We start from the raw sequence: 26,024 nt of genomic DNA on the forward strand, positions 1-26,024 counted from the left end.
CTTTTTGAGTCGGCTAAAGGCTGAAAGCCCTTTGACGAGTCCTTGCTATCCAACGATTCTCTAAATGGACCAAATAACACAGTGAAGGGATGTAGTTCCATTAGATTTCTCAAACTTCAAACAGTTGATTGCATGAATGAAGTTAAGTTGTGTCAATTCCCTTTGCTATGACCAATATACGATGTAATCTGTCATATTTATGACTTGTAATTGTGCAATTCTCGAATGTAACTCATTAAGCATAAATGTGCATTTTAAGAATTGCGCAGGCTTACAAAGCTTGGGTAACATCCAGCGAAAGACAAAAAATAGTTCCAGCAGGGCTCCAGATAAGATGCGTATTAGCGTAAATTACGTATAGAAATAATGCAAATACGCATGTCTAATAATTTCTAAGCGTATAAAAACGTATATAAAATTACAGAAACGCACACAATGCTTTTTTAAAAACAAAATCTGAATCGTCCGGATGCGTTAGGTAACATAGCCGATCAGCCTTAATTCTCCCACATTGAACGTAAACACGCATCGTATGATTTCTATAAACTTTGCGTGGGTTGAATTTTGCAGTCAGTAAACGGATACATTATCGGAAGAAGAAGCTCTTACTGGTTTGTTTAGTTACTACTGATATTAAAAATGATTTTAATTCTTATTTTTCGAGAAATAAACAAATTGGCGAAACATTAAATTGTATTTTCTTGTAGTTTTTGAAATCGAAAGTAGATCATCTATGTTTGGCGAAACGAAACAACTTTTTTATGAAAAGATTTAAATAAGAGGTAATTTAACCGTAAACTTCAATGTCAGATACTGCCAATTGCTGCTAAATGTCTTCGTATCATCACAATTTGTAAAATATATTGTTCAAACTGGAGAAAAGTGTAATCGTATCCGGATATAATATTTTGGGTAAATATCGAGCTGTGTTATGAAATTTTAAGAAAAAAACTAAAAACAAACTGAAACTGGTAGACTATACTGTCAGTACACCAATCATTAGCCGACTCAGGCCATTCAGGCCTTTGATTAACTTTTTGGTTAAAGATTTAGATAAAGTCAAATATCTTTGTTACTATCAAAGCTTTTGACTTGAAACTTAAAGTACTTATTTACCATCAAAGTCTACACCAGGAGAAACAATCCCCATAACTCTGTTTGAATTTTGACAGAATTATGCCCCATTTTAACTTATAATTTTTTGTTAAGTCAAATATTTCTGTTACTATTAAAGCTTTTGACTTGAAACTCTAAATAGTTATTAACTATCAAAGTCTACACCAGGAGACACAATTCCCATTAGTCTGATTATAATTTTGACAGAGTTATGTCCCTTTTTAACTTGGAATTTTTTTACTGGCAAAGCTCTAATTCAGAGTCAAGCACTGAGAAAAGTCGAGCGCGCTGTCTTACGGACAGCTCTTGTTTGACATAGCAGTTTTTGGTTAGGTTTTTGTATGTAAGCTGGTATTTCAGTACCCACTTATAGGAATGGATTGAAACCTCTCACACTAATGTCCAATGTCATTTGCTGATATGCATTGTACATGTTCCATAACCCTGTTTTGCATTTTCACAAAGATATGCATCTTTTTGACTTTCATATTCATTCAATTGACAAGGCTATTGAATAGTTGAGCGTTGCTGTCCTCTGACAGCTCTTGTTTTTTTTCTAGGTCAATTACCAACCTCACTGGGCCAAGTCCCATAACTTTGACATGTATTTTTGCCAAATTATGCCCCCTTTTGGACTTAGAAAAGCCTAGTTAAAGTTTTGCATGCATGTTACTAACTCCAAAACTAATACAGATATTAAATTGAAACTTCCCATGTGTCTTTCGGGTTTCAAAACTAGGTGATAGCATCAAGTCCCAACTCTGACATGTATTTTGGCCAAATTATGCCCCCTTTGGATTTTAAAAATCCAGGTTAAAGTTTTTGTGTAGATATAGCTATTATTTAACCCTTAGCCTGCTGGCGGCGATTAATTTTGCCTTTGCGACCAGTGCAGACCAAGATCAGCCTGCACATCCGTGCAGGCTGATCATGGTCTGCACTGTTTGCTATTCAGTTAGTAAATTTTCAGTGAACACCCCTTCGAATAATAAATGGTATTGCCCAAACTGAATGATGGAACAGTCCATTTTAGAAATTTAGCAGGCAAAGGGTTAAAGGTATATGTAGCTTTGAAGCTTATTTTTTCTTTTTCTAGCCCAGTAACCAACCTTAGAGGATCAAGTCCTATAACTCAAACATGTATTTTGGGCAAATTATACTAACTCCAAAACTAATGCAGATTTGATATGAAACTTCACATGTGTCTTCGGGTTTATTTTTAACTAGGTGATAGCATCAAGTTCTGTAACACTGACATTTATTTTGGCCAAATTATGTCCCTTTTTGAACTTCTGGTTAAAGTTTTGCATGTAAGTAACTATCTCCAAAACTACCGGTAATGCACATACAGGATTGAAACTCTGTAGATAAATAAAGTAACTGTACTCTTTCATTAATATATCTGTTTGCAGATGAATGTCATATAAACTTGGTGCTGATTCTGCTAAGACAGAAATTAGTAAATGCTATTTTTTGATATTTAAGAGTTTTTTGTTTTTTTTTGTTTATTAGTCCCCTACTGGTTGAAAACCAGTTTCGGGGACTATAGGAATGCACTTTTCCGTCATTCCGTCCGTCCGTCTGTCCGTCCGTCCGTCCGTCCATCCGCAATTTCGTGTCCGGTCCATAACTCTGTCATCCATGAAGGGATTTTAATATTACTTGGCACAATTGTTCCCCATGATGAGACGACGTGTCATGCGCAAAACCCGGACCCCTAGCTCAAAGTTCAAGGTCACAATTGGAGGTCAAAGGTCAACAGGGCTTTTTTCCTGTCCGGTCCACAACTCTCCCATCCTTGAAGGGATTTTAGTATTACTTGGCACAAATGTTCCCCATGATGAGATGATGTGTCATGCGCAAATCCCGGACCCCTAGCTCAAAGGTCAAGGTCACAATTGGAGGTCAAAGGTCAACAGGGCTTTTTTCCTGTCCGGTCCATAACTCTCCCATCCATGAAGAGATTTTAATATTACTTGGCACAAATGTTCCCCATGAGGAGACGACGTGTCATGCGCAAAACCTGGACCCCTAGCTTAAAGGTCAAGGTCACAATTGGAGGTCAAAGGTCAACAAGGCTTTTTTCCTGTCCGGTCCATAACTCTCCCATCTATGAAGGGATTTTAATATTACTTGGCAGAAATGTACCTCATAATAAGACGATGTGTCATGCACAACTTTCAGACCCCTAGCTCAAAGGTCAAGGTCACACTAAGCAGTCAAATGTTAACATAGCATGAACAGGGTCTGTTTCGTGTCCGGTCCATAACTCTGACATTCATTAAGGGATTTTAATATCACTTAGCACAAGTGTTCCCCATGATGAGAGGTCAAAGGTCAACAGGGCTTTTTTCCTGTCCGGTCCATAACTCTCCCATCCATGAAGAGATTTTAATATTACTTGGCACAAATGTTCCCCATGATGAGACGACGTGTCATGCGCAAATCCCGGACCCCTAGCTCAAAGGTCAAGGTCACAATTGGGGGTCAAAGGTCAACAGAGTTTTTTTCCTGTCCCGTCCATAACTGTGCCATCCATGAAGGGATTTTAATATTACTTGGCACAAATGTTTCCCATGATGAGACGACGTGTCATGCGCAACACCCGGTACCCTAGCTTAAAGGTCAAGGTCACACTTTGAGATCAAAGGTCAAGAGGATTTTTTTCCTGTCCGGTCTATAACTTTTGTCATGCAAAGCAGGATTTAGATATCAGTTGGCACAAATATTCCCCTGGATGAGACAACATGTCATGCGCAAGAACCAGGTCCCTAGATCTAAGATCAAGGTCATATTTAGAGGTCAAAGGTCAAATTCAAGAATGACTTTGTACAGAATATTTCTTCTTCATGCATGGAGGGATTTTGATGTAACTTGGAACAAATGTTCACCACCATGAGGCACCCTTGTTTTTAGAATTACGTCCCTTTGTTGTTACTATAAATAGATTTTATTGTAACTTTTTTATTACTGGCGGTAGAGAAAAATCAAGACCACTTTTCTGTGGTACAGCATGCATGTTACATCCAATTTTTAGGTGTATTTTGACCTATCTCTACCTGGTAAAGAGTTTATTGTGGACTTATATTATATAGATTTTTTTTTTTTTTTTTTTTTAAAGATTAATTTCCCTTTGTTGTTACTATAAATAACTTACATGATAACATTTTTATAATCAGCCAAAAAAATTCAATATGAAAACAACTGTGGGTTTTTATATATGCACATTTTAATCCAAGTGTGTTGTTATAACATATTGTATATGTAGTACAATATTGTTTATACTTCATTGACAGATATCAGTTCATTATCACAGTGTATAGACTCTCTGTACGCCCAAACGGAAGTCGCCAATAACTAGGCGTTCACTTTCGTTTTTCAAATTTTTGGAAGCTGTCGGTAGTGTGTATTTTCATGTTTTTCTGTGGCTATTTGAAATAAATATTCTTGTTGTATATATTTTTCAATGTATGATAAATGTCTCTACAACAAACTGCCGTTTAACAGACATTAACACATGAAATTAAAATGTATTTTCATTCAAAACCTAGAAGGTCGAAGCAAAAGACGATGTATTCAGGCTAAAATGCCCATTATTTAGGAACTGCGAGTGAAATACGTGTCAGAACCGCTTCTGAATGTTAAATTATAAATTCATGCAAATGAGTTTATACCTACAAATATGAATTTACAATCCTGAATAGTTTAAATATTGTTAAATTCAACATGCATATGAATTATACACTGAACGCCTAGTCGCAAATCTTTATAGAAAAACTGTCCCACTATTCGCCAAAACACTGTACGCCTATTCAATAACGAAATAACGAAGTGTTTGGGCTTGTATGCTCTATACACTGTACTTACTGAATTTATAAATATAAGTTTTGTATTGTATTTTACTTGTGACAGTGAAACAGTATTTACTAGTCTGTTTCACCAACGATGTCCTTGTCTTGGACAGGAAATAGAATCTGTATACGAGTTTCCGTTAACATACGAGAAAAATATGTATTTATTCCGCTCAGCTTGACAGGACACTGTTTTTGTTTTTTTTCTTTGTATTTTAGCTCGATAATTCGGGGAATAGCGGTGCTTTTCTACTAGCCCCGGCTTTGGTTAAAGTTAAGTTTTTTGGCAGCCTTTTTTTCTGTCACATCTTTTTTTAACTGTTGCTTATACCTTACTGTAATTTCACATAAACATTGTGCAAACAAAGCCTTTTCAGCTCGACTATTCAAAGAATAGTCAGTTATTCTACTCACCCTGGCGTCGGCGTCGGCGTCACACCTTGGTTAAGTTTTTGCATGCAAGTACATACAGCTATCATTTCAAGGCATATAGCTTTGAAACTTATTTTTTTCTTTTTCTAGATCAATTACCAACCTCACTGGGTCAAGTCCCATAACTCTGGCGTGTATTTTGGGCAAATTATGCCCCCTTTAGGACTTAGAAAATTCTGGTTAAAGTTTTACATGCAAGTTACTATCTCCAAAACTAATACAGTTATTGAATTGAAATTTCACAAGTGCCTTTGGGGTTATAAAACTGGTTGATAGCAGCAAGTCCCATAACATGTTGGTCAAATTATATCCGCTCTATATAGGAGCCAGGTCATTTTCCGCTTGTTCTGTAGCGATTACTGAAATAATTTTTAATGCAAACGAAAAAGAATTGGATACTAGCTTCGATCTGCTTGATTTTGACTGATATCAGCGGTTATTTGGAGCCGGATATTAAAATAAACAGAAATTACAAATAGCCGCGCCGACGGCAGCTGTTTCTTCTGTGAATTATGATAAAGTCCACGTCATAAAGTCCGAACAAGTCTCTGAGATGCCAGAAATGGATCAAGCACTGAGTTGGGCCACTTAACGATTATATGAATGATGCGTTAGTGTAAAGAATCTAGTCATTATTACAAAAAAATAATTTCAAACACAATGCAGGTTAGAGGTTATTAGTACGCATTTACTGCGACTGAGCCGTGCTAGACTAATTAATTTGATAATTACTTACTAATAAACACTAACCTTTACGAAAAGTGGATTCGAAACTGCAGTAATAACATATAAACTGGTCAGTGACTGTTACGAAAACGAAAGAAATTATAACTATTACCTTTTGAATGTCGGTTGTAATAAAACAAAGTCAAATTATGGAAATATATGAATAAAAAGAAGTTTTGAATAGGCGTTCAGTTTTTCGACTAAGCGTTCAGTCCGGATTTTAGAAATAGCGATTAGTGGGCCAGTAATGTATCGACTAGTGGGACAGTGTAATCGGCATATATGTCTCAGAAAAACACATTTTCCTGAAAACGCATTCGTTACCATAGAGCCATGCTAGTATTTATTAATGCGTAAGATATTTATCTACGAAGTAGCAAAGGTTTCAATTCTTTGCAAAAGCTCAATATACATGTATTTCAAAGAATTGATAGTTTTATTACAAAATCGAACAAATACCCACACCTGATTCGACTTTAAATGAAGTATATTAAGAGTTTTAATAGGCGTGTTTGGTATCTACGTAAACAGTAGCTCTTAAACAATATGTAGATAAAAAATACACTTACTTTATGCGATATTAACGAAATAAACAACGAAAATCCAAGCCATCCGCGACAGCAAAAATTTGTGTTTTGATTTCTGAACGCCTAGTTTTTGACGACTTCCGGTCGGGCGTACAGAGAGTCTATACACTGTGATTATGTTATACTGCAGTAGAGAAAATTAGGTGCCTTCCAGTAGGGGACTTTGTATTGCATGGCAATACTTCATTCACTTGTTTCATATCATATTTGTTTACTTCCTGAAGAAGACTAATAAAAATAGTCGAAACGTTGAATGAAAATGGAGTTAGCTTTGTAATTCTCCTGTTCTCTTAAAGATTTGAGAAATTTTGACTGCCTGAGGCTCAGTAGCCTGGAGGTAGAGGACCTGCTTCATGTGCAGCAAGTTATGGGTTCACTCCCTGATCGCATTATACCAAAGGCATGAAATATTGTGTCAGTAGCCTTCTGGCTTGGTGCTTCGCGTTAAGAAGATCTAGGACTGGTCAGCCTGGTATCAGTATAATGTGACTGAGTTGGGAATCCTACCATATGCCTACGATGTAATATTCCATTGTGACAGAATTGTGCTCACTACTACAAGTAGACACCATTGTTTATATGTCTGAAAAATTGTTGAAAAAGATACATTTTCCATAAGGGTGGTACCTTCTACAAATTGTATTTCAGTATGTATTACACAGCAGCTACATGCATCTAAAGAAGGTCAGCATATTTAGCTTAGTGATAGAGCTGGAAATCTAAAGGATACAAGCTTAATCCCCTGGTATGGCATATTGCTTGTCTGATGTCATTATTCATGTATGCCCTGGTCATGTGGAGAAATTGTAGTTTATTTGTGCCTGATCAAGTTATGACTGGAACAGAATTCACGAACGTGACCTCTGTTGCATAACTGAAATAGCGTTAAACGCAACAAAATAAAGGGAAGGAGATGCTGTTGAGAAAGCATTTGATATGGTGCAGTTGATTATTTCCCCTGCTGAGAGAATTGTATTCATATTTTCTTTATGCCTATATAATAACTGTATTAAAAGTCAGTATTTTGAAAGTGAAAAATCCTTAAATTATTGGGTCTCTAATATTAGTCTTAAGCATTGATAACCAAGGAACTGAGCACCAACGTGCAGGAATTATGGACAGTTAGATGAATTATTGACAGTTAATTAAATGCAGCTATTGTTCTGAGCTTTGAATGCCCTCAACTCCCATGATTCCTTGGTCACTTTTGTTATAAAAACATGAATATTATTCTATGCTATAATTAATATCATCATTGGAAATGCATATTTACATGACAGCATAAACATAGTGTAATGTAGCCTCATTTCTCCACGCTAAAATATTGATCGTCAGTGAAATGTAGATCCAATGTCTTGTGAAAGAGCTGCCATTGATTTCTCCACAGAGTTATAAAAATAGATAGTGTCACTCAATAGCGGCGATAAATAAAAAGAACTTGAGGAAATTAAGTTTGTTATTGTCACATGTAGTGGACTTAATCAGATCTTTGGACAGTAAATACTGTTTTATGTCCAAGAAAATGTTAAGATTATAATGGGAGAGGCCTTATTAGTAGAAAATTGGTTTGCTTGTTTTTTGTTTTTTGTTTTTTTATTTTGACAGCTTCACAGTCAGAGTTTTCCATTTGAGAGGAGCAAATTTTGTGGCTTTCACAATTTGAACTTAACTATATGCACATAGAAATATAAAAATGATGTCTGAAAGAAGGGAACATGTTATTATAGGCTAGCATCATGGTCTGCACTGTTCGCTATTCAGCCAGTAGAGTTACCATGAAGACCCCTTCTAATAAAAAATGGTACCGCCCAAATTGAATGATGAATGAATATGTTTCAGAAATTCAGCCGGATAAAGGTAAACTGACACTATGTAGTGATTGAACTACTCAGAAGTTTTCATTAGACTTAGAAATTAGGTTATTACGTATAAATTTATTTCAACAAAACATTCTATTCGGAAAAAATACACACGTAAGTATAATAGGGACTTCTTGTTATTAGTCTTGTCAAGGAGACACAATTACAGAATCTAGTCTAGCTTGTAAATCGAAAAAGCCAAATTAATCAAAATGTCACATAGTAAGACATACTTAAATATCATCCAGACTGGCAGCGATTGTGTGATTTCCCAAAAGATTACCGCACCTAGTGATATTGTCCAGAGATGGTATGGATTAGATACTAATAGTTTATTTTTATTCCTAATGTTTAGAGACAATTTATACCATATACTGCAGAATAACTGATCCATATGATTTTTTAGCTTGACAGTTTGAAATTTTTCAAATAGTGGAGCTTTTATAATTGTCCTTTCATACGTGTCATCATCCGCATCACAAAAGTTTTGCATGTAAGCAGGTTTCTCAACAACTTGGCCAAATGATTTCAAACTTAACACATGTATGTCTTTGGAAACATCAAATGACCTTCCAGGACAAGTTACGTTGCTTTACGTTCATAACATTATGACACTTTTAAGTATAATGTTCAACATATGCATCGTATAGTTTAATGTCCAGCTCATTGTGCACTTAAATTTCACATGGGGGTGGCATATAGTAATTGCAGTGCCCCTCCAATTCTTTGCTTGTTCCAATTCCATGTCCTGTCTGTAACTTTGTCATCCATCAAGGGATTTTAATATTAATTGGCACAAATGTTCCCTCTAAGGAGACGACTTCTGCACAAGACCCGAGCACCTATCACAAAGGTCAAGGTCATTAGGGCTTTTTTTCTATCGGGTCTGTAATGCAACCATCTTCGAAGGGATTTTAATATTATTTGGCACAAATATTCTCTATAATATTATTAGATGATGTTTCATGCACAACACCCAGAACCCTAGCTGAAAAGTCAAGGTCACACTTTAAGGTCAAATGTCACTAGTGTTTTCTTCCTGTCTGATACATAAAACTGTCATCCTTCTTGCTGGGCACAAATGTATCCCATAATGAAACGTTATGTCGGGCGCAACACCCAGACCCCTAGCCCAAAGGTCAAGATCACACTCGGGTCAAAGATCAGTAGGTTTTAAGCTCACCTGAGCCAAAGGCTCATGGTGAGCTTTTGTGACCGTTCAATGTACGTGGTATGGCTGTCAACATTTTCGAAAAAAATCTTCTTCTTGAAAACCACTGGGCAGAATTACACCAAACTTCACAGGAATGATCCTTGGGTAGCCCGCTTTCAAAATTATTCAAATAATTGAATTTCATGCAGAACTCTGGTTGCCATGGCAACTGAAAGGAAAAACTTTAAAAATCTTCTTGTCCAAAACCACAGGGCCTTAGGGTTTTGATATCTGGGGTGTAGCATCATCTAGTGGTCCCCTACCAAGATTGTTCAAAATTATCTCCCTAGGGTCAAATATGGCCCCGCCACGGGGGTCACATGGTTTATATAGACTTGTATAGGGAAAACTTTGAAAATCTTCTTGTACAAAACCGCATGGCCTAGGGCTTTGATATTTGGTATGTAGCAGTATCTAGTGGTCCTCTACCAAGTTTGTTCAAATTATCCCCATAAGGTCAAATATGGCCTCGCCCCACGGGTCACATGGTTTATATAGACTTATATAGGGAAAACTTTGAAAATCTTCTTGTACAAAACCACATGGCCTAGGGCTTTGATATTTGGTATGTAGCAGCATCTAGTGGTCCTCTACCAAGATTGTTCAAATTATCCCCCTAGGGTTAAATATGGCTCCGCACCGGGGGGTCCTAAGTTTTACCTAGACTTATATAAGTATGGAAAAAAAGTTGAAAAATCTTCTTGTCTGAAACCACAAGACTTAGGCCTTTGATTTGTAGCATTGTCTTATGGTCCTCAACCAAAATTGTTCAAAATGTACCCCTGGCCAGTGGGGTGGAAAGAGGCCCTGCCCTTAGAGTTATATAGGAAAAAAACTTTAAAAATCGTCTTTTGTAAAACCACACAACCTAGGTTTTTGATATTGGTATGATGCATTGCCTAGTAGTCCTCTACCAAAATTGTTCAAATTATGCCCCTTGGGTTAAAAGAGGCCCCGCCCCGGGGTCACTTAGTATTATATGAGTTATATAGGAAAAAATACTTATAAAATTAACTTATCCTATTTACAAGACTGTTTAATTATAATTACCTGATGACCCCAAGTAATATGATGTCACTTGACTGTGACCTTGACCTGCTGACCTACACAGTTCTGAACACCGATCGTAAAACTGAATTTCATTGACCATGAATGTGACCTACTGACTTTCTTAATATTTTAGCATCAGTTTGACATTTGAAACATGTAGCTCATATATGTATTACTCAGGTGAGCGATCCAGGGTCATCATGGCCCTTTTGTTTCCTGTCTGGTCAATTAGTCTGTCATCCATCAAGGTATTTTACTTGATACAAAGGTTCCCTTTAATGAGGTTATGTGTCATGCTCAAAACAAGATCTCTAAGTCAAAGATCAAGGTCACACGTTGAGGTCAAATTTCAGTAGGGTTTTTTAGCTCACCTGAGCACTAAGTGGTCTTGATGAGCTATTGTGATCGCTCACAATCCAGCATCCGTCCATCCACATTTTTCTTCAAAACAACATCATTGGATGGAAGTTTATGAAACTTGGCCTGAATGTTCCTTGGGTGGTCTTCTACCAGAGTTGTTGAAACAGTTTGTTAGGTTGCACATAGGGGCTGCCAGAGTTGTTGAAACAGTTTGTTAGGTTGCACATAGGGGCTGCCAGAGCTTAAAATACTACAACACTAGAGTCTGCGTAGCGAGTAGCGGAAGAAGTTAAGATATAGCACTATATTTCTCATGCCTTTAATATGGTATTTAACACTGTTCTGTATTATGAATGGATGCATGTATGTATGACAGTCTTTCCGGAGATAATGACCAGCAGAGATGATTGACCAACCCAGATTATTGAAAATGACTGTTCCATCTGCTTTGTGTAATCTAGGAAATGATCTGTCAGCTTAAGATAATGCAGAGTGCTGGAAAGCGGTATATTCCTAATATCCTCTGTAATTCCCTGTTGGTATATAACTTCTTCTCTCACTTAAATTTATTATGATAGTCTTGGGCATTATAGGTATAATTGTCAACTGTGATATTATATAAATTGACATCACGAAGGCTGATTAAAATTATATATGAAGATTGGTTTGAAGTTTTGTTTAAAATATGATTAGATATAATTATGTAGTCATCAAGTTGGTTTTTCACTGGAGCATTTTGAGTTGAACAGTTTTAAGTTCTAGTAGGATATTACGTGTCAAAGTCGAAGAGGCAGTGCCTGCATGGTAAATAAAGCGCTAGATTGTGAATTTGAGAGTTGCGAAATTTAAAATCACAATAGGACAAGCAAACCATTATGCTGTCTATAACGATTTGAGAGAAGTTAATGGTGTTTGACGTCCACCTCTGTTTCATGTAGGCAGTGATTTTTAGCTCATCTGATTTTTTGAAAAAAAATGATGAGTTATTGTCATCACTTGAGCGGTTGTCGGCGTCAGCGTCGGCGTCGGCGTTTCCTGGTTAAGTTTTATGTTTAGGTCAACTTTTCTCCTAAACTATCAAAGCTATTGCTTTGAAACTTGGAATACTTGTTCACCATCATAAGCTGACCCTGTATAGCAAGAAACATAACTCCATCTTGCTTTTTGCAAGATTTATGGCCCCTTTTGTACTTAGAAAATATCAGATTTCTTGGTTAAGTTTTATGTTTAGGTCAGCTTTTCTCCTAAACTATCAAAGCTATTGCTTTGAAACTTGGAATACTTGTTCACCATCATAAGCAGACCCTGTACATCAAGAAACATAACTCCATCTTGCTTTTTGCAAGATTTATTGCCCCTTTTGGACTTAGAAAATCATCTTTCTTGATTAAGTTTTATGTTTAGGTCAGCTTTTATCCTAAACTATCAAAGCTATTGCTTTAAAACTTGCAACTCTTGTTCACCATCAGAAGTTGACCCTGTACAGCAAGAAACATAACTCCGTCCTGCTTTTTGCAAGATTTATGGCCCCTTTTGGACTTAGAAAATATCAGATTTCTTGGTTAAGTTTTATGTTTAGGTGAACTTTTTCTCTTAAACTATCAAAGCTATTGCTTTGAAACTTGCAACACTTGTTCACCATCATAAGCTGACCCTGTAAAGCAAGCAACATAACTCCATCCTGCTTTTTGCAAGATTTATTGCCCCTTTTGGACTTAGAAAATCATTTTCTTAGTTGAGTATTATGTTTAAGTCAACTTTTCTCATAAACTATCAAAGCTATTGCTTTAAAACTTGCAACAGTTTTTCACCATCATAAGTGGACACTGTACATCAAGAAACATAACTCTATCCTGCTTTTTGCAAGAATGATGGCCCTTTTTAGACTTAGAAAATCATGGGTAGGACAATATTTCTATTACACAAAAAAAATCAGATGAGCGTCAGCACCCGCAAGGCGGTGCTCTTGTTTTACTTTTTTTGGCAACAGCCCATGCCTTTTAAATTGGGAATTTTTAGCGCGATAAACTTCAGAATTGGGAAAAATTAACAAACCTTAATAAAGAAATCATTTTGAAAAGTTTTATTTTAAGGTAAATTTATTTCATTCAAATATGCACTGAGGTTGAACAGACAGGCTATTTTCTGATGTCACAGGATCTGATGGCTCAGATAGCTTAGGGTCACCATGAGCTTCTATTGATTTCTGGGGGTCATTTTGTGGGGACTCGGATTTCTTGGACAGATCACTTTGCTTTTCTCATGTTTGATTTGAATTTTTAACTCTTTAACTTTACCAAAAGATGTTCGAATGTCCGGAGTACCGTTGGCGTGTTTAAGTTTTATTTTCTTATTATAATATTTGGAATTATGCGACATTTTTCGATAATTTAGGTAAGTTTCTAACAATTTTCTTTCCGACTCATTTTGACGCATGAAAAAGCGTTTAGCGACCGTGATGAAAGTCATACTAAATGCCGTACTATGCCGTGACCCGTTTTATGTAAACAACGCGCTTCGAGTTGGCAACAAAATTCTGCGAATAAGCCATAATTAGAGTCGGAATTTTTATGATTATTTGCATCGTTTTAGTTCAGTTTTCACAAGAAATCAATCTATTTGGGAAAATTCATCTCGTTTTGGGGAATTTTCAAGTATTTTTTGGGAATTTTGACCATTTTTGTCAATTGGGAAGACGCCAAATTTCGGAGTCAAATCGGCGCAAAAAAAAATCATTGGTAGGGAAGTTGTAATTTACATGTGGCAAAGTCAGTACTGGTACTGAATTCCAATACACCACTTTAGTCAACTGACAGCCATTTCATAACTGAAGTACTTTTGAAAAACGACACAAAACAAAAAGAATCAGTAATACTGTGGCAAATGTAAATTTCCTCTTAACAAAATTAATAATGGTGTTAGATTCCAAGAGTTAGTTGTCATCCAAAAGCTTTAAATAATATGCTTCTATTTCTTGTGGTCAGTCAACTGTCATACTTTTTTCTACAGGAAATGACCTCCGTTACTTTAATGGAAAATCTGGCTGGCATTTCCGAGAATGAATTATTTTAAAAGCCTGTGTGTGTAGGGTAATGTCACTTTGTTGCTATTTCCAAGTAATCTTAATGTGTTTGTTTTTCTGGAAGTCTATGTGGTTACTGGTGAAGGTCATTACTTGTTTGACAATTTTAGGAGACCATCAAGCTTGTTTGCTGAAGGACAATGATTCTGAGATGCTTGCTGATGCTTGCTGATTACATATACGGTATTTATGCCTGCAGTTTCTGCCACCATCAAAGCTGCCCGTTTGCTCCCTGACTGACTGGCAAAAGGCATTCAGAGTTATGCAGATTGGATAATTTTCACATCACTTTTAATTTATGATTGCATAGACAATTGACATTGACGATGTTTAAATTCCCAGTTTGTACTTTATTGTACTCCTGGAGATTATGCCAGTTAATCAATGTTAGATCTGGACAAGTTCGTTTAAAACAGACTGTCATGTATGATGAACTGCTTAGAATTTTCACTCATCCTTCTGTAACTTGTACTCATGCTGCAGTTAAACAAAGAAAGCTGCAATTTTATAATAATTGTATTTCTCATGACATGTCTATTTTAAAGTTTTGTGATAATGGTACATACTAGAATCTTGTGGCAGAGTCACAGACTATCAAGTTCATAGTAAATGGATCATTATAGAGTACTGTAACTGAATGGAAACAATTAGCCTGATTTGCTTCAAACTATAACAGATGAACAAGCTAGATGTGAAAATGGCCATAAAGGAAGGATTTTTTTCTGTGACTATTTTTACCAAAGTTATGACTGATAGTTTTGCTATATAGAATATAGTGAAAAATCTTGCGTGTCCAACTCCTCTGATTTGCTTCAGACTTTCACAGATGAACAAGCTTGCTGTGCAGATGACCATAAAAGAAGAATTTTTTTCTGTAAGTAGTTTTACTGCAGTTATGGCCCTTTGATGGTTTTGCTATACAGAGGATGGCACAGTATGTGGGGGCATCAGTGTCCTATGGACACACTTGTTTGTGTTTGGGAATTAAACACAGATCTCACTTTAATTTGAGCCGTGCCATGAGAAAACCAACATAATGGGTTTGCGACCAGCAAGGATCCAGACCAGCCTGCGCATCCGCGCAGTCTGGTCAGGATCCATGCTGTTCGCTAGTAGTTTCTCCAATTCCAATAGGCTTTAAAAGCGAACAGCATGGATCCAGACCAGACTGCGCGGATGCGCAGGCTGGTCTGGATCCATGCTGGTCGCAAACCCACTATGTTGGTTTTCTCATGGCATGGCTCATTTGTTGGTTGATCAAAAGCAATTCAGTTAGCTAGGCAGGACAAGTAGCTGATATAGCAAAAGTGTAACTAAAGCTAGCTGTGTTGCTGAGTGAGTATAATGTTGAAAAGAGTCTAGACAACACTTTATTGTTCTTGACAGTTGATAGGAAGACTCCACATTGGGGAAACTACAGCAGTGTATTTTAGTCTGGAATCTGAAATTCATGAAGAACATTAGCATGTTTTAATCCATACAGTTTTCTGTGTCTAAATTCCTACGACAGTCCCTTCATCTTTATTCATCATAGTAAAGATAATTTTGACAGCACAATTTGCATTGTCTGAGGGATATTTTAGTCATTTCATATTGTTTGCTATAATACATTTTGTTGAAGGTTTCTGGCAGTAGTAAAGGACAGCCTGTACTGTGTCATGCAGCTAGGAAATTTTTCTTGTGAACCATTTTATTTGTCTTCTGATGATGTAAATATTGGAGAACACCAAGTACCTGTTGTTCAAAACTTTAAGATCTGATCATTTACACATATTTATGGGCTATGAATGCTTATTGCTAGTTAGATAATATGCTGTAAGTATTTTTAAAATCTGACTTTTCTATACTGTATCGCCAACTAGGAGAGTTATTTTAACATAAATTTTAATATGATCAAGTTAAACATATTCAGCGTAGGGAATGGTAATGAATATAAGAATTATTGTATTATATTTGTTAAAGATTTTCTTTAACAATTACATATTGAACAGAAATTCATTAGAAATGCAAATTTGTAATATTCTGATTACCTCCCTTTCAGCCTAACAGCTACAAGACAGTTTTAAAATTTGTCTGTTGGTTCATGTTTTTGAAACCAGCCATTATTTATCAGATGCGAATGTAAAACTAGAAAATGGACTGAATTTGAAAGAAATACCTGAAACTTTTTAGTGATCGCCCTGTGTCCGTTGCGTCCGTCCGTCGTCAACAATTTGACTGTTAACACTCTAGAGGTCACATTTTTGCCCAATCTTAATGAAACTTGGTCAGAATGTTACCCTCAATAAGATCTTGGTCGAGTTTGATATTGGGTCATTTGGGGTCAAAAACTAGGTCACCAGGTCAAATCAAAGGAAAAGCTTGTTAACACTAGAGGTCACAATTTTGGCCCAATCTTAATGAAACTTGGTCAAAATGTTACCCTCAATGAAATCTTGGACGAATTCGATATTGGGTCATCTGGGGTCAAAAACTAGGTCACCAGGTCAAATCAAAGGAAAAGCTTGTTAACACTCTAGAGGTCACATTTTTGGCCCAATCTTAATGAAACTTGGTCAGAATGTTACCCTTAATAAAATCTTGGACGAATTTGATATTGGTTTATCTGGGGTGAAAAAACTAGGTCACCAGGTCAAATCAAAGGAAAAGCTTGTTGACACTGTAGAGGCCGCATTTATGACTGTATCTTCATGAAACTTGGTCAGAATGTTAATATTGATGATTTTAAGGTCCAGTTTGAATCTGGGTCATGTAGGATAATAAGCTCACCAGGTCAAATCAAAGGAAAAGCTAGTTTACACTTTAGAGGCCACATTTATGACCATATCTTAATGAAACTTAGTCAGAATGTCAATCTTGATGATATTTAGGTTAAATTTAAATCTGGCTCAGGTAGGATCAAAAACTAGGTCACAAGGTCATATCAAAGGAAAAGCTTGTTATCACTCTAGAGGCCACATTTAAAACTGTACCTTCATGAAACTTAGTCAGAATGTTAAACCTGATGATCTTAAGGTCAGGTTCGAATCTGATTCATGTCCGGTCAAAAACTAGGTCACAGGGTCAAATCAAAGGAATAGCTAGTTAACACTTTAGAGGCCACATTTATGACCATATCTTAATGAACCTTGGTCAAAATGTTAATCTTGATGATCTTTAGCTCAAGTTCAAATCTGGGTTAGGTGGGGTCAAAAACTAGTTCACCAGGTCAAATCAAAGGAAAAGCTTGTTAACAGAGGTTATATTTATGACTGTATCTTCATGAAACTTAGTCAGAATGTTAAACTTGATGTATTTAGGACAAGTTAGAATCTAGGTCATGTCGGGTCAAAAACTAGGTCACCAGGTCAAATCAAAAGAACAGCTAGTTAACACTTTAGAGGCCACATTTATGACCATGTCTTAATGAAACTTGGTCAGAATGTTAATCTTGATGATCTTTAGTTCAATAGGCCAGGTGAGCGATACTGGGCCTTCATGGCCCTCTTGTTTTAATACTTTCATAGTAATTGGGGATACGGTAATTATAAAAGTTTATAAAAACAGTAAAATATGCATAAAAAATTGTAGCAGGGTTAAAATCTGTCATTTTGTTCCATAGATAAATCTCTAACAGAATCTACAAAAAGTGAAAAATGTGTTGTCTACAGGTTTTAATATTTTGGGATACGTTTTAGCAGTTACAGTTTACAGCAAACACCTGTATGGTTCTGTAGTAAATGTCTGTAAGAGAACTTCGTTGACATGTATCTTTACTTCAAGAACAGTCTGCAGCTTCCAATAGCGTCCTGTCGCTTCTGTTGCTTTGTCCTGTCTAACCACGCACAAATTTATGAATTTACCTGTGAATATCTCCATTTTCATAAGGTTTGGGGACAAGCACATAATGTTTGAAATGTGTATAATCATATTATTAGTAATGTAAATTGTGAGAACTGAATTGACAGTATGGATTTCCAAAGAAAAGCATTTCTGTTCTGACATACGTACTTGGCACCTAGAGTTATAAAAAATTCTCCATGTCAGCCTCTAATGTGCTAAAAAATGGATAAACTAATTCTCTTTGGTGTTGAAGTATGAGATTAGGTGTTTTCAGGTTTAAATATTATACAGAGTTGTCAGTCTTCATTTGACTCACTTGAATGCCATTATAAGATGCTCCCTTGAAGGATTTTCTTCAATGCTGGGTGACAGTTACAGACAGAACAAGATTGGTATTGAATGCTGTTATTTTTAGGACCTCAATGCAAATTTTGTCAAATTTGGCATCTTTGCCTCTAGAAATATGTTTCATCCACTTTCGGGTGAACATAGAATTATCGAACAAAATTGGGAAGAAACTTAGAAGCCTATATGTTATAGTTTACTAGCTTGACTATTCCTTAAGCACAGGCATTGGCGTCCGCATCACACCTTGGTTAAAGCTTTGTATGCAAGTACATATAGCTATCATGTAAAGGCATATAGCTTTGAAACTTACTTTTCCTTTTCCTAGGTCAATAACCAACCTTGCAGGATCAAGGCCCATATTAACTAACCTGTATTGTGGGCAAATTATGTTCCCTTTTGGACTTTTCTGGTTTAAGTTTTGCATGCTTAAGTTAATATCCCAAAAATATAATGCAGATATTGAATTGAAACTTCACATGTTTCTTTGGGTGCATAAAACTAGGTCATAGCAACAAATCCCATAGGTCTGACATTTTGCAATTTTATGTCCCCTTTTGAACTTAAAAACTTCTTGTTAAAGTTTTGCATGCAAGTTAATAACTTCATAGCTAATGCAGATACTGGATTGAACCTCTTTAGATATTTTTAATCCCCCGCCACGAGTGGTGGGGTGTTATAGGAATAGTCTCCTTCCTTCTGTCTTTCCGTCCGTCTGTCTGTCTGTAATACTTATGTGTCCGGTCCATATCTCTTAAACTCCTTGAAGAATTTTTATGAAACTTTGGTCATGTGATCACCTCATCAAGACAATGTGCAGACCTCATGAGACAGCCATGTTGGCTCAAGGTCAAGGTCACAACTGAAGGTCAAAGCTTTTAGCCTTCCATTTCGTGTCCACTCAGTATATCCTAAACCCCTTGAAGGAATTTTATAAAACTTGTGTCAAATGATCATGTCATCAAGAGGATGTGCAAAACTCATGAGTCAGCCATGCCGGCTCAAGGTCAAGGTCATAACTTAGGGTTACAGGTTTGAGCCTTCCATTTTTTGTGTCCGCTGTGTACCTCCTAAATCCCTTGAAGGATTTTCATGAAAAAAGGGTCAAATGATCACCTCATCAAGACAATGTGCAGAACTTATGAGTCAGCAATGTTGGCTCAAGGTCAAGGTCACAACTCGGGGTCAAAGGTTTGAGCCTTCATTTTGAAGGATTCCTATGAAACCTGGGTCGAATGATCACCTCATCGAGATGATGTGCAGAACTCATGAGTCAGCCATGCTGGCTCAAGGTCAAAGTCACAAAGTTTTGGGCCTTCCATTTTGTGTCCACTCTGTATCTCCTGAATCCCTTGAAGGATTTCCATTTTGTGTCCACCCTGTATCTCCTAAATCCCTTGAAGGATTTTCATTAAACTTGGGTCAAATGATTAACACATCAAGAACTGATAAGTCAGCCATGTCAACTCAAGGTCAAGGTCACACCTCAAGGTCAAAGGTTTAAGCTCTGTATCTCCTAATCCCCTTGAAGGACTTTCATGAAACTTGGGTCAAATGATTACTCATCAAGATGATGAGCAGAATTCATGAGTCAGTCATGTCAGTTCAAGGTCAAGGTCACAGCTCAATGTCAAAGGTTTATCCTTTCACTATCCATAACAGTAGGTGGGGATTTAGCTGTCTTTCAGACTGCCTTGTAACATTTACGGTAATATTCCTGCTTCTGGAACAACAGTTTTTTAAGTGACAATAGTTGAGCATTGACTGTCTTATGGACAGCTGTTGTTTATAAAATGGAAATGAAAAGGATATTTTGGGTACTTTAGAAAAGCATTTTAATGATTATGTCACTCTGAACTTTTTTCTGCTGAAAAGCCAAAATAACAGTGATGAATTTATGTAGTGATCATTCATTCATTTGTTCAAATGTTTATCCATCCATCCATCCATCCAACTCTCTCAAATGTCTCCTTTTCATTGATTTTGAATCACCTGTAGTAAATGTACACTGGAGATCAATAAAAAAACAAAAAATATGATGGTGACAAGAGTTGAATTATTTCTTTATGACATCCCAAGGCTCGGTTCATTCATTAATATTTCAGTATAATCAAGGTCCCTAGACGCGGCTTTTAGAGTTTACAGTAAGCTGTAAAAGAGAAACAAGATCTCCGTATGTGTCCAACATTATAAGTAGTTTTAGAATAAACCAGACACTTGAGGTATTAGTGCGTCGACATATAGACCTGACTTGCAGAGGTTATGTCTCCGTAAAATTATACTATATTGATCCGCAATAATTATAACACGAAGAGGAAAATGATGGTGGTGAATCACTAATGATTGGAAAAGTGAACTAAGGCCACACCAAATTGATAAGTTGTTCATCGGATTTTTTTCTGAAAAATTTGAGGCGGCGAGCGAAAAAATAATTTAAATATTTTTTTTGGTTTTTGAGAAAATCAGGAGCGAGCGAAGAGCGAAGAAATATATTTGTCTTCATTTGGCTCTCGACTGACTAATAAAAACTTAAAATAGAATGTATAGCCCTTTTAAATTAAAAAGTAAGTCCCCAGGGATTGAGAAAATCTAACCCGCAGACGCACAACAACGCGAATTCGTGAAAAAAGGTAATAACATTGTCATACAGTACACTGTAATCAAATATTGAATCGAATATTTACTGAGCTATGAAAATGTAGCATTCTTAGCTGACTTTACAAGGTTTTTGATACATCAAATATCTACGTGAGTGTTGCTAGATTTATTAAAGCTTCTGATTTGAAACTTAGAACAGTTATTTACTGTCAAAGTCTACACCAGGAGAAACGATACTCTTAAGTCTGAATCTAGACAGAGTTACGCCCTTTTTAACATAGAATATTTTTTAATTAAGTTTTATATATGACACAATACTCTGTACTTTAATAGCTTCTGACTATTATGCCCCTTTTAACTGGCAAAGCTCTGATTTAGAAAGTCGAGCTTGATGTCTTATGTACAGCTCTTTTTTCAAACTTCAAACTTTCATAACATATTAAATTTGTTGAAACAAAGTCTCAATTAAAGTCTGAAATGGAGATTAACGTGCATTAACATTAGTCTACTAAATGATTGGAAAATTTGAAAATCAAAACTGTCCTGAAAACAACTCGTAATGTAAATTCCTTACCCCACCAACTTTCGTATGCAAATGCTGATCATTTGGACAGGAAGAAAACAAAAAACAGATAAGTGACATGCATCAATAAGTATTTACCCTTACTAAAATAATGCAGATTGATGTTATCAAACAAATTAGTATGTTTTTCTTCATCCAGTTTCAATGAAATAAATCGATTTTTTGTAGTATGTAATTTGGTAAACATTTGAAGAAAATGGCGTAACTGCATAAAGGGGAAATAACTTTAATGCAACTAAATATAAGTATTAGGATTTATTATAGACGATGTGTGCGTAGTATGTATTTATTTTGATTAGAATCCATTTGAGAACAATCTGGGACTGGAATTATAAGCATTTATACACTTTTACGTCCGTAAAAAGTAGCGCACCAAAAAATTTTGGATTGATTTTTTTCAATGGGGCGAGTGCAAGCCAAAAACAAACAAAAATATTTTTTTTGTGTTTCTGAAAATATACGAGCGGCAAATCCGATGAACAACTTTTTAATTTGGTGAGGCCTAAAACATGTACTGTAATTGTAACATTCAACCGGACAAATGCAAATATTGGAACTTTTGTCACCGTGTTTAGCAATTGCACGGAAACATTGAGTGCTGATTTCTAATGGGGACATTTGAACAAGGAGTTTAGGAACACAACTATTTTGACATTACTCATTCAAGTAGGAAATTCATTCAGCATTAAATATATTACTTGAAACAGGAAGGAATATAAATGAAGGAAATTAAGTAAATGGTGTGAAGCCTTTAATTAGTGCAAAAGAGGAATTGTTTGGAGGAATTTAAAAAAGTTGAATTTGTACTTGATCTTGGCTTCTGTTGACCAAGAATGGTTGAGTTCAGTCTAATAGAGGCTTTCAATGTCTTGTCATTTTTTGAGCTTTGAATATTATTTTTACTTAATGTTATTGACTTATTTTCCTTAACACAGTGGATGGATGAACTCTGTCTGAAGGATTGTGCACATTTATCTTAAATAATCAGTAAATTTCTTAAAGGTTAATGTACTGTTTTAGCTGCTAGTTTACAGTGTGTATTTTAATGTGTAAGGAAGTGTTCCGAGAAATGTCATAGTGCAATGTTTATTAACTATCTAACTATTCTACAGTGGATGATCTCAAATTTTGACTGTTGTTGATGGTAGATGTAATATTACAGATTTTGATCAGTGTTTTAATGGCATGATTTCTGTTGACACTGAATAACAATATTGTGTCTAAACTCTACAGAGTGAAGTGGATGTTTGAGTGTTTAGCGAGTCATGTTGCATATTACAGGAATTAACAATGTATCCTGGTGATAGTATTCCATTAGCTCCTGTGACATCTGCTTGGGAACAGAGAAGTAAGTTTTTACCAAATTGCGTATAATTTACCACTTGGTTCATTTTGATAAAACTCACTCAGTAAAGTGAGCAGAAGAGAGCCAGTCAGAGGTACCAGTTTGATCCCTAGTTGAGGTCATATCCCTGGGTGTATTATAGGTTTGAAAGATGACAAGTCATTCTACCTCATTTTAGGAAGTTGTCAGTTACTTGTTGAGAAGTAATTTATACTTGCATCAAATCCAGGAGAGCAGAGTAGGTTCATTAATTGATATTCATGCATGAAGTGCTGTTGCAGAAGATAACATTGAACCTGTAGGTATCAAACAAGCAACTGTCTTGCCCTCATTGCAAGACTTCAGTGTAAGTGGATTGAGCAGTAAAATAGTCTCCATGGAATACTGTAATACAGTTATGGTATCACATGTTACTGGTTTGCTGATCTTGATCTTTTTTGGTTGCCATAGTAACAGACTTGGCTAAACAGAATTCCAGATAAGATTCTTCAAATAATAGGGAAAAACAGCAGAAGCACAATGCCCACAAAAAGGTATGTCCAGCACAAAGGAAATAATTACTGTCATTTTCTTGACACAACCGTTTCAGTTTCTTAGCGAGAGGGACCTAATTTTCTTTCATCAGATTTGGAATCCTCTCCTACCATGATTTGAAAGCAGTAATTAAGTGCTCTCTTCAGACATTCCCACTTTGTATTACCATTGTTGAAAAACCTGAACTGGCAACCATAGTACTTTTGATAAATGTCTATACCATAGTCCAGCATGGTAAAAGTCACTCCCATACTGTATGGCAGAGAAATCAATATCATGCAGTCTGAGACACTGTCACTAAAATCCATTAATTAAAGAGGATACTGCTGCATTATTTAAACTTCAATTAGTAAATTGGAAGTTGAATACATATTAATGGAAGTGCAGATATACAATTTATAGTTGCGGTAGCATACCACTTAAGGAAACGTCTTAAATTACGAGCACTTTGTAATCATATACCACTTGCATTAATTGATAAGTCTCAACATTAAAGTCATTTGGAATATAGTTTTAGCTTGCCGATGCAGAAAGTGCTCATGGTGAACTTTTAGGAGAATTAAATGTCTGGCATGTTTTGTCAATACATTTGGCATTGTCCAGAATTGCTTTGTGTTCACTCTTGCGTCCATTTTTCAGAGAAAATATTAATAGAAGCTGAAAGTAAATTTTAGGCATAAGGTGTTACCAGTAAAATTTTGTCAAATTCAAAATGAGACATTTTAGTAGTTTTAGCCCCTGGTTTAGCACAAAAAATAGCCATATTTAACTGTGAAAACACTAGAACTGGATCTCAGTCAAATTCAATTGTGGTCTAGATTCAGAGTTATATGCCCTTGACTTTTGTCTAGAATTTTGTTTTTTACTGTCTTTAGCTTCAAATTGCCTCAGTGTTGCAAAATGCGCTGCCTTTTACATTTAGGCAGTTCAACTGGTCTTTGCACATAATTATACTGCTTGAAGTCTTCCACCACCTATAAAAGCTGGAATTAAATTTTTGCCAGTGGGATTTAACCCAGGAAAATTGCACAAAATGCAATAGTTTGAGACAGAAGTGTTGCTCTTTATCTCAGGCCAGAAGCCTTAAGCATTCTACATATAAAGTTGAAAAGCATTGAGGTAAAATTGCTTCGCTTAAGACATACAGTGTTGAGGCAAATGTGCTTGTCTTTGTACATATACAACGGTTTAAAACTGTTGTTTGGTTGTTTATATAAGGTGCTTGCTACTGCATTAGAGGCAAATATAAGGTACTCAACATTTTCTTTGCACATGTATGATGTTTTAAGAAAAATGATTGCTTAATTCTCTTTAAATTAAGACAGTTGGGAGGAACTGTACACATCTATAATGTTTTAAGACGCTTCTCTTTACATTGAGGCAAATATGCCGTACTTTGCACTTAATATAATGTTTAAAGACAAATTCTTTTTACATTGAGGTAAATAATTATACTGATTTTTGCACTTGTATAATGTTTTATTAAGACAAGTTCTCCTAACATTGAGGCAAATATGCTGTATTTTTGGCATAATTATTATATGTTTTAAGACAAATGTGCTGCAGTTAATACTTTGTGGCATGTCTGTTGTTCTTTGTATTTAAACAATGTTATAATACATAATTTATTAAGGCAAATATGTGTTTTTAGCTCACCTGAGCAAGAAGTGCTCTAAGGTGAGCTTTTGTGATCGCCCTGTGTCCGTCGTCGTCGTCGTCGTCGTCAACAATTTGACTGTTAACACTCTAGAGGTCACAATGTTGAGCCAATCTTAATGAAACTTGGTCAGAATGTTACCCTCAATAAAATCTTGGACGAGTTTGATATTGGGTCATATGGGGTCAAAAACTAGGTCAGCCGGTCAGATCAAAGGAAAATTTCATTAACACTCCAGGTCTCATTTTTGGCCCAATCTTAATGAAACTTGGTCAGAATGTAACTTTCAATAAAATCTTGGACGAGTTTGACATTGGGTCATCTGGTATCAAAAACTAGGTCACCAGGTCAAATCAAAGGAAAAGCTTGTTAACATTCTAGAGGTCACAATTTTGGCCTAATCTTAATGAAACTTGGTCAGAATGTTACCCTTAATAAAATCTTGGACAAATTTGATATTGCGTCATCTTGGGTCAAAAACTAGGTCACCAGGTCAAATCAAAGGAAAAGCTTGTTAACACTCTAGAGGTCACATTTTTGGCCCAATCTTAAGGAGGTAGGTTACCTTGTTACCAGGGTAAATTCAAATTAGTTGAACCGCAGTGATTTTTTGTATTTCGTGTAATTTAATGTTTTAACTGATACAATCTCAGTTCCGTTTATCTCTATCCCTTCAAGTACAGTTTTTATCCAGGTTTGAAGTACATGGCCCTCTTAAGGTATTTTATATAGAAAGAAGAAGGAAAATACGGATATTTAACACTTTTCAGTGTATTTTGGTTTCAATGTTATCCGTAGAAGTCTGCATAATTAATAGTTTTACTAGTATGTGCATTAGCTTTCTAATAAAAGCTTAAAATGTAT

At 35.9% G+C, this 26,024-nt stretch overlaps 1 protein-coding gene across 8 annotated transcripts in view; it reads left to right on the plus strand.

The window, feature by feature from the left end:
- LOC123556569 (probable phospholipid-transporting ATPase IA) overlaps nucleotides 1-26,024 on the plus strand; it is a 153,712-nt gene that overhangs the window by 19,075 nt on the left and 108,613 nt on the right. Inside the window, exon 1 of one of the 8 annotated variants that reach the window (XM_045347386.2) lies at nucleotides 22,200-22,972. The exons of 6 other annotated variants lie outside the window; for them this stretch is intronic. In XM_045347386.2, coding sequence (XP_045203321.2) covers nucleotides 22,915-22,972 — 58 coding nt within the window. In that variant the 5' untranslated portion in view covers nucleotides 22,200-22,914. Of the gene's footprint in view, nucleotides 1-22,199; nucleotides 22,973-26,024 lie in introns of those variants that run through there. One more of the 8 variants, XM_045347383.2, reaches the window with a different exon arrangement.

This window comes from Mercenaria mercenaria, chromosome 5 (genome assembly GCF_021730395.1).
Source record: "Mercenaria mercenaria strain notata chromosome 5, MADL_Memer_1, whole genome shotgun sequence".
Classification (NCBI taxonomy): Eukaryota; Metazoa; Mollusca; class Bivalvia; order Venerida; family Veneridae; genus Mercenaria; species Mercenaria mercenaria.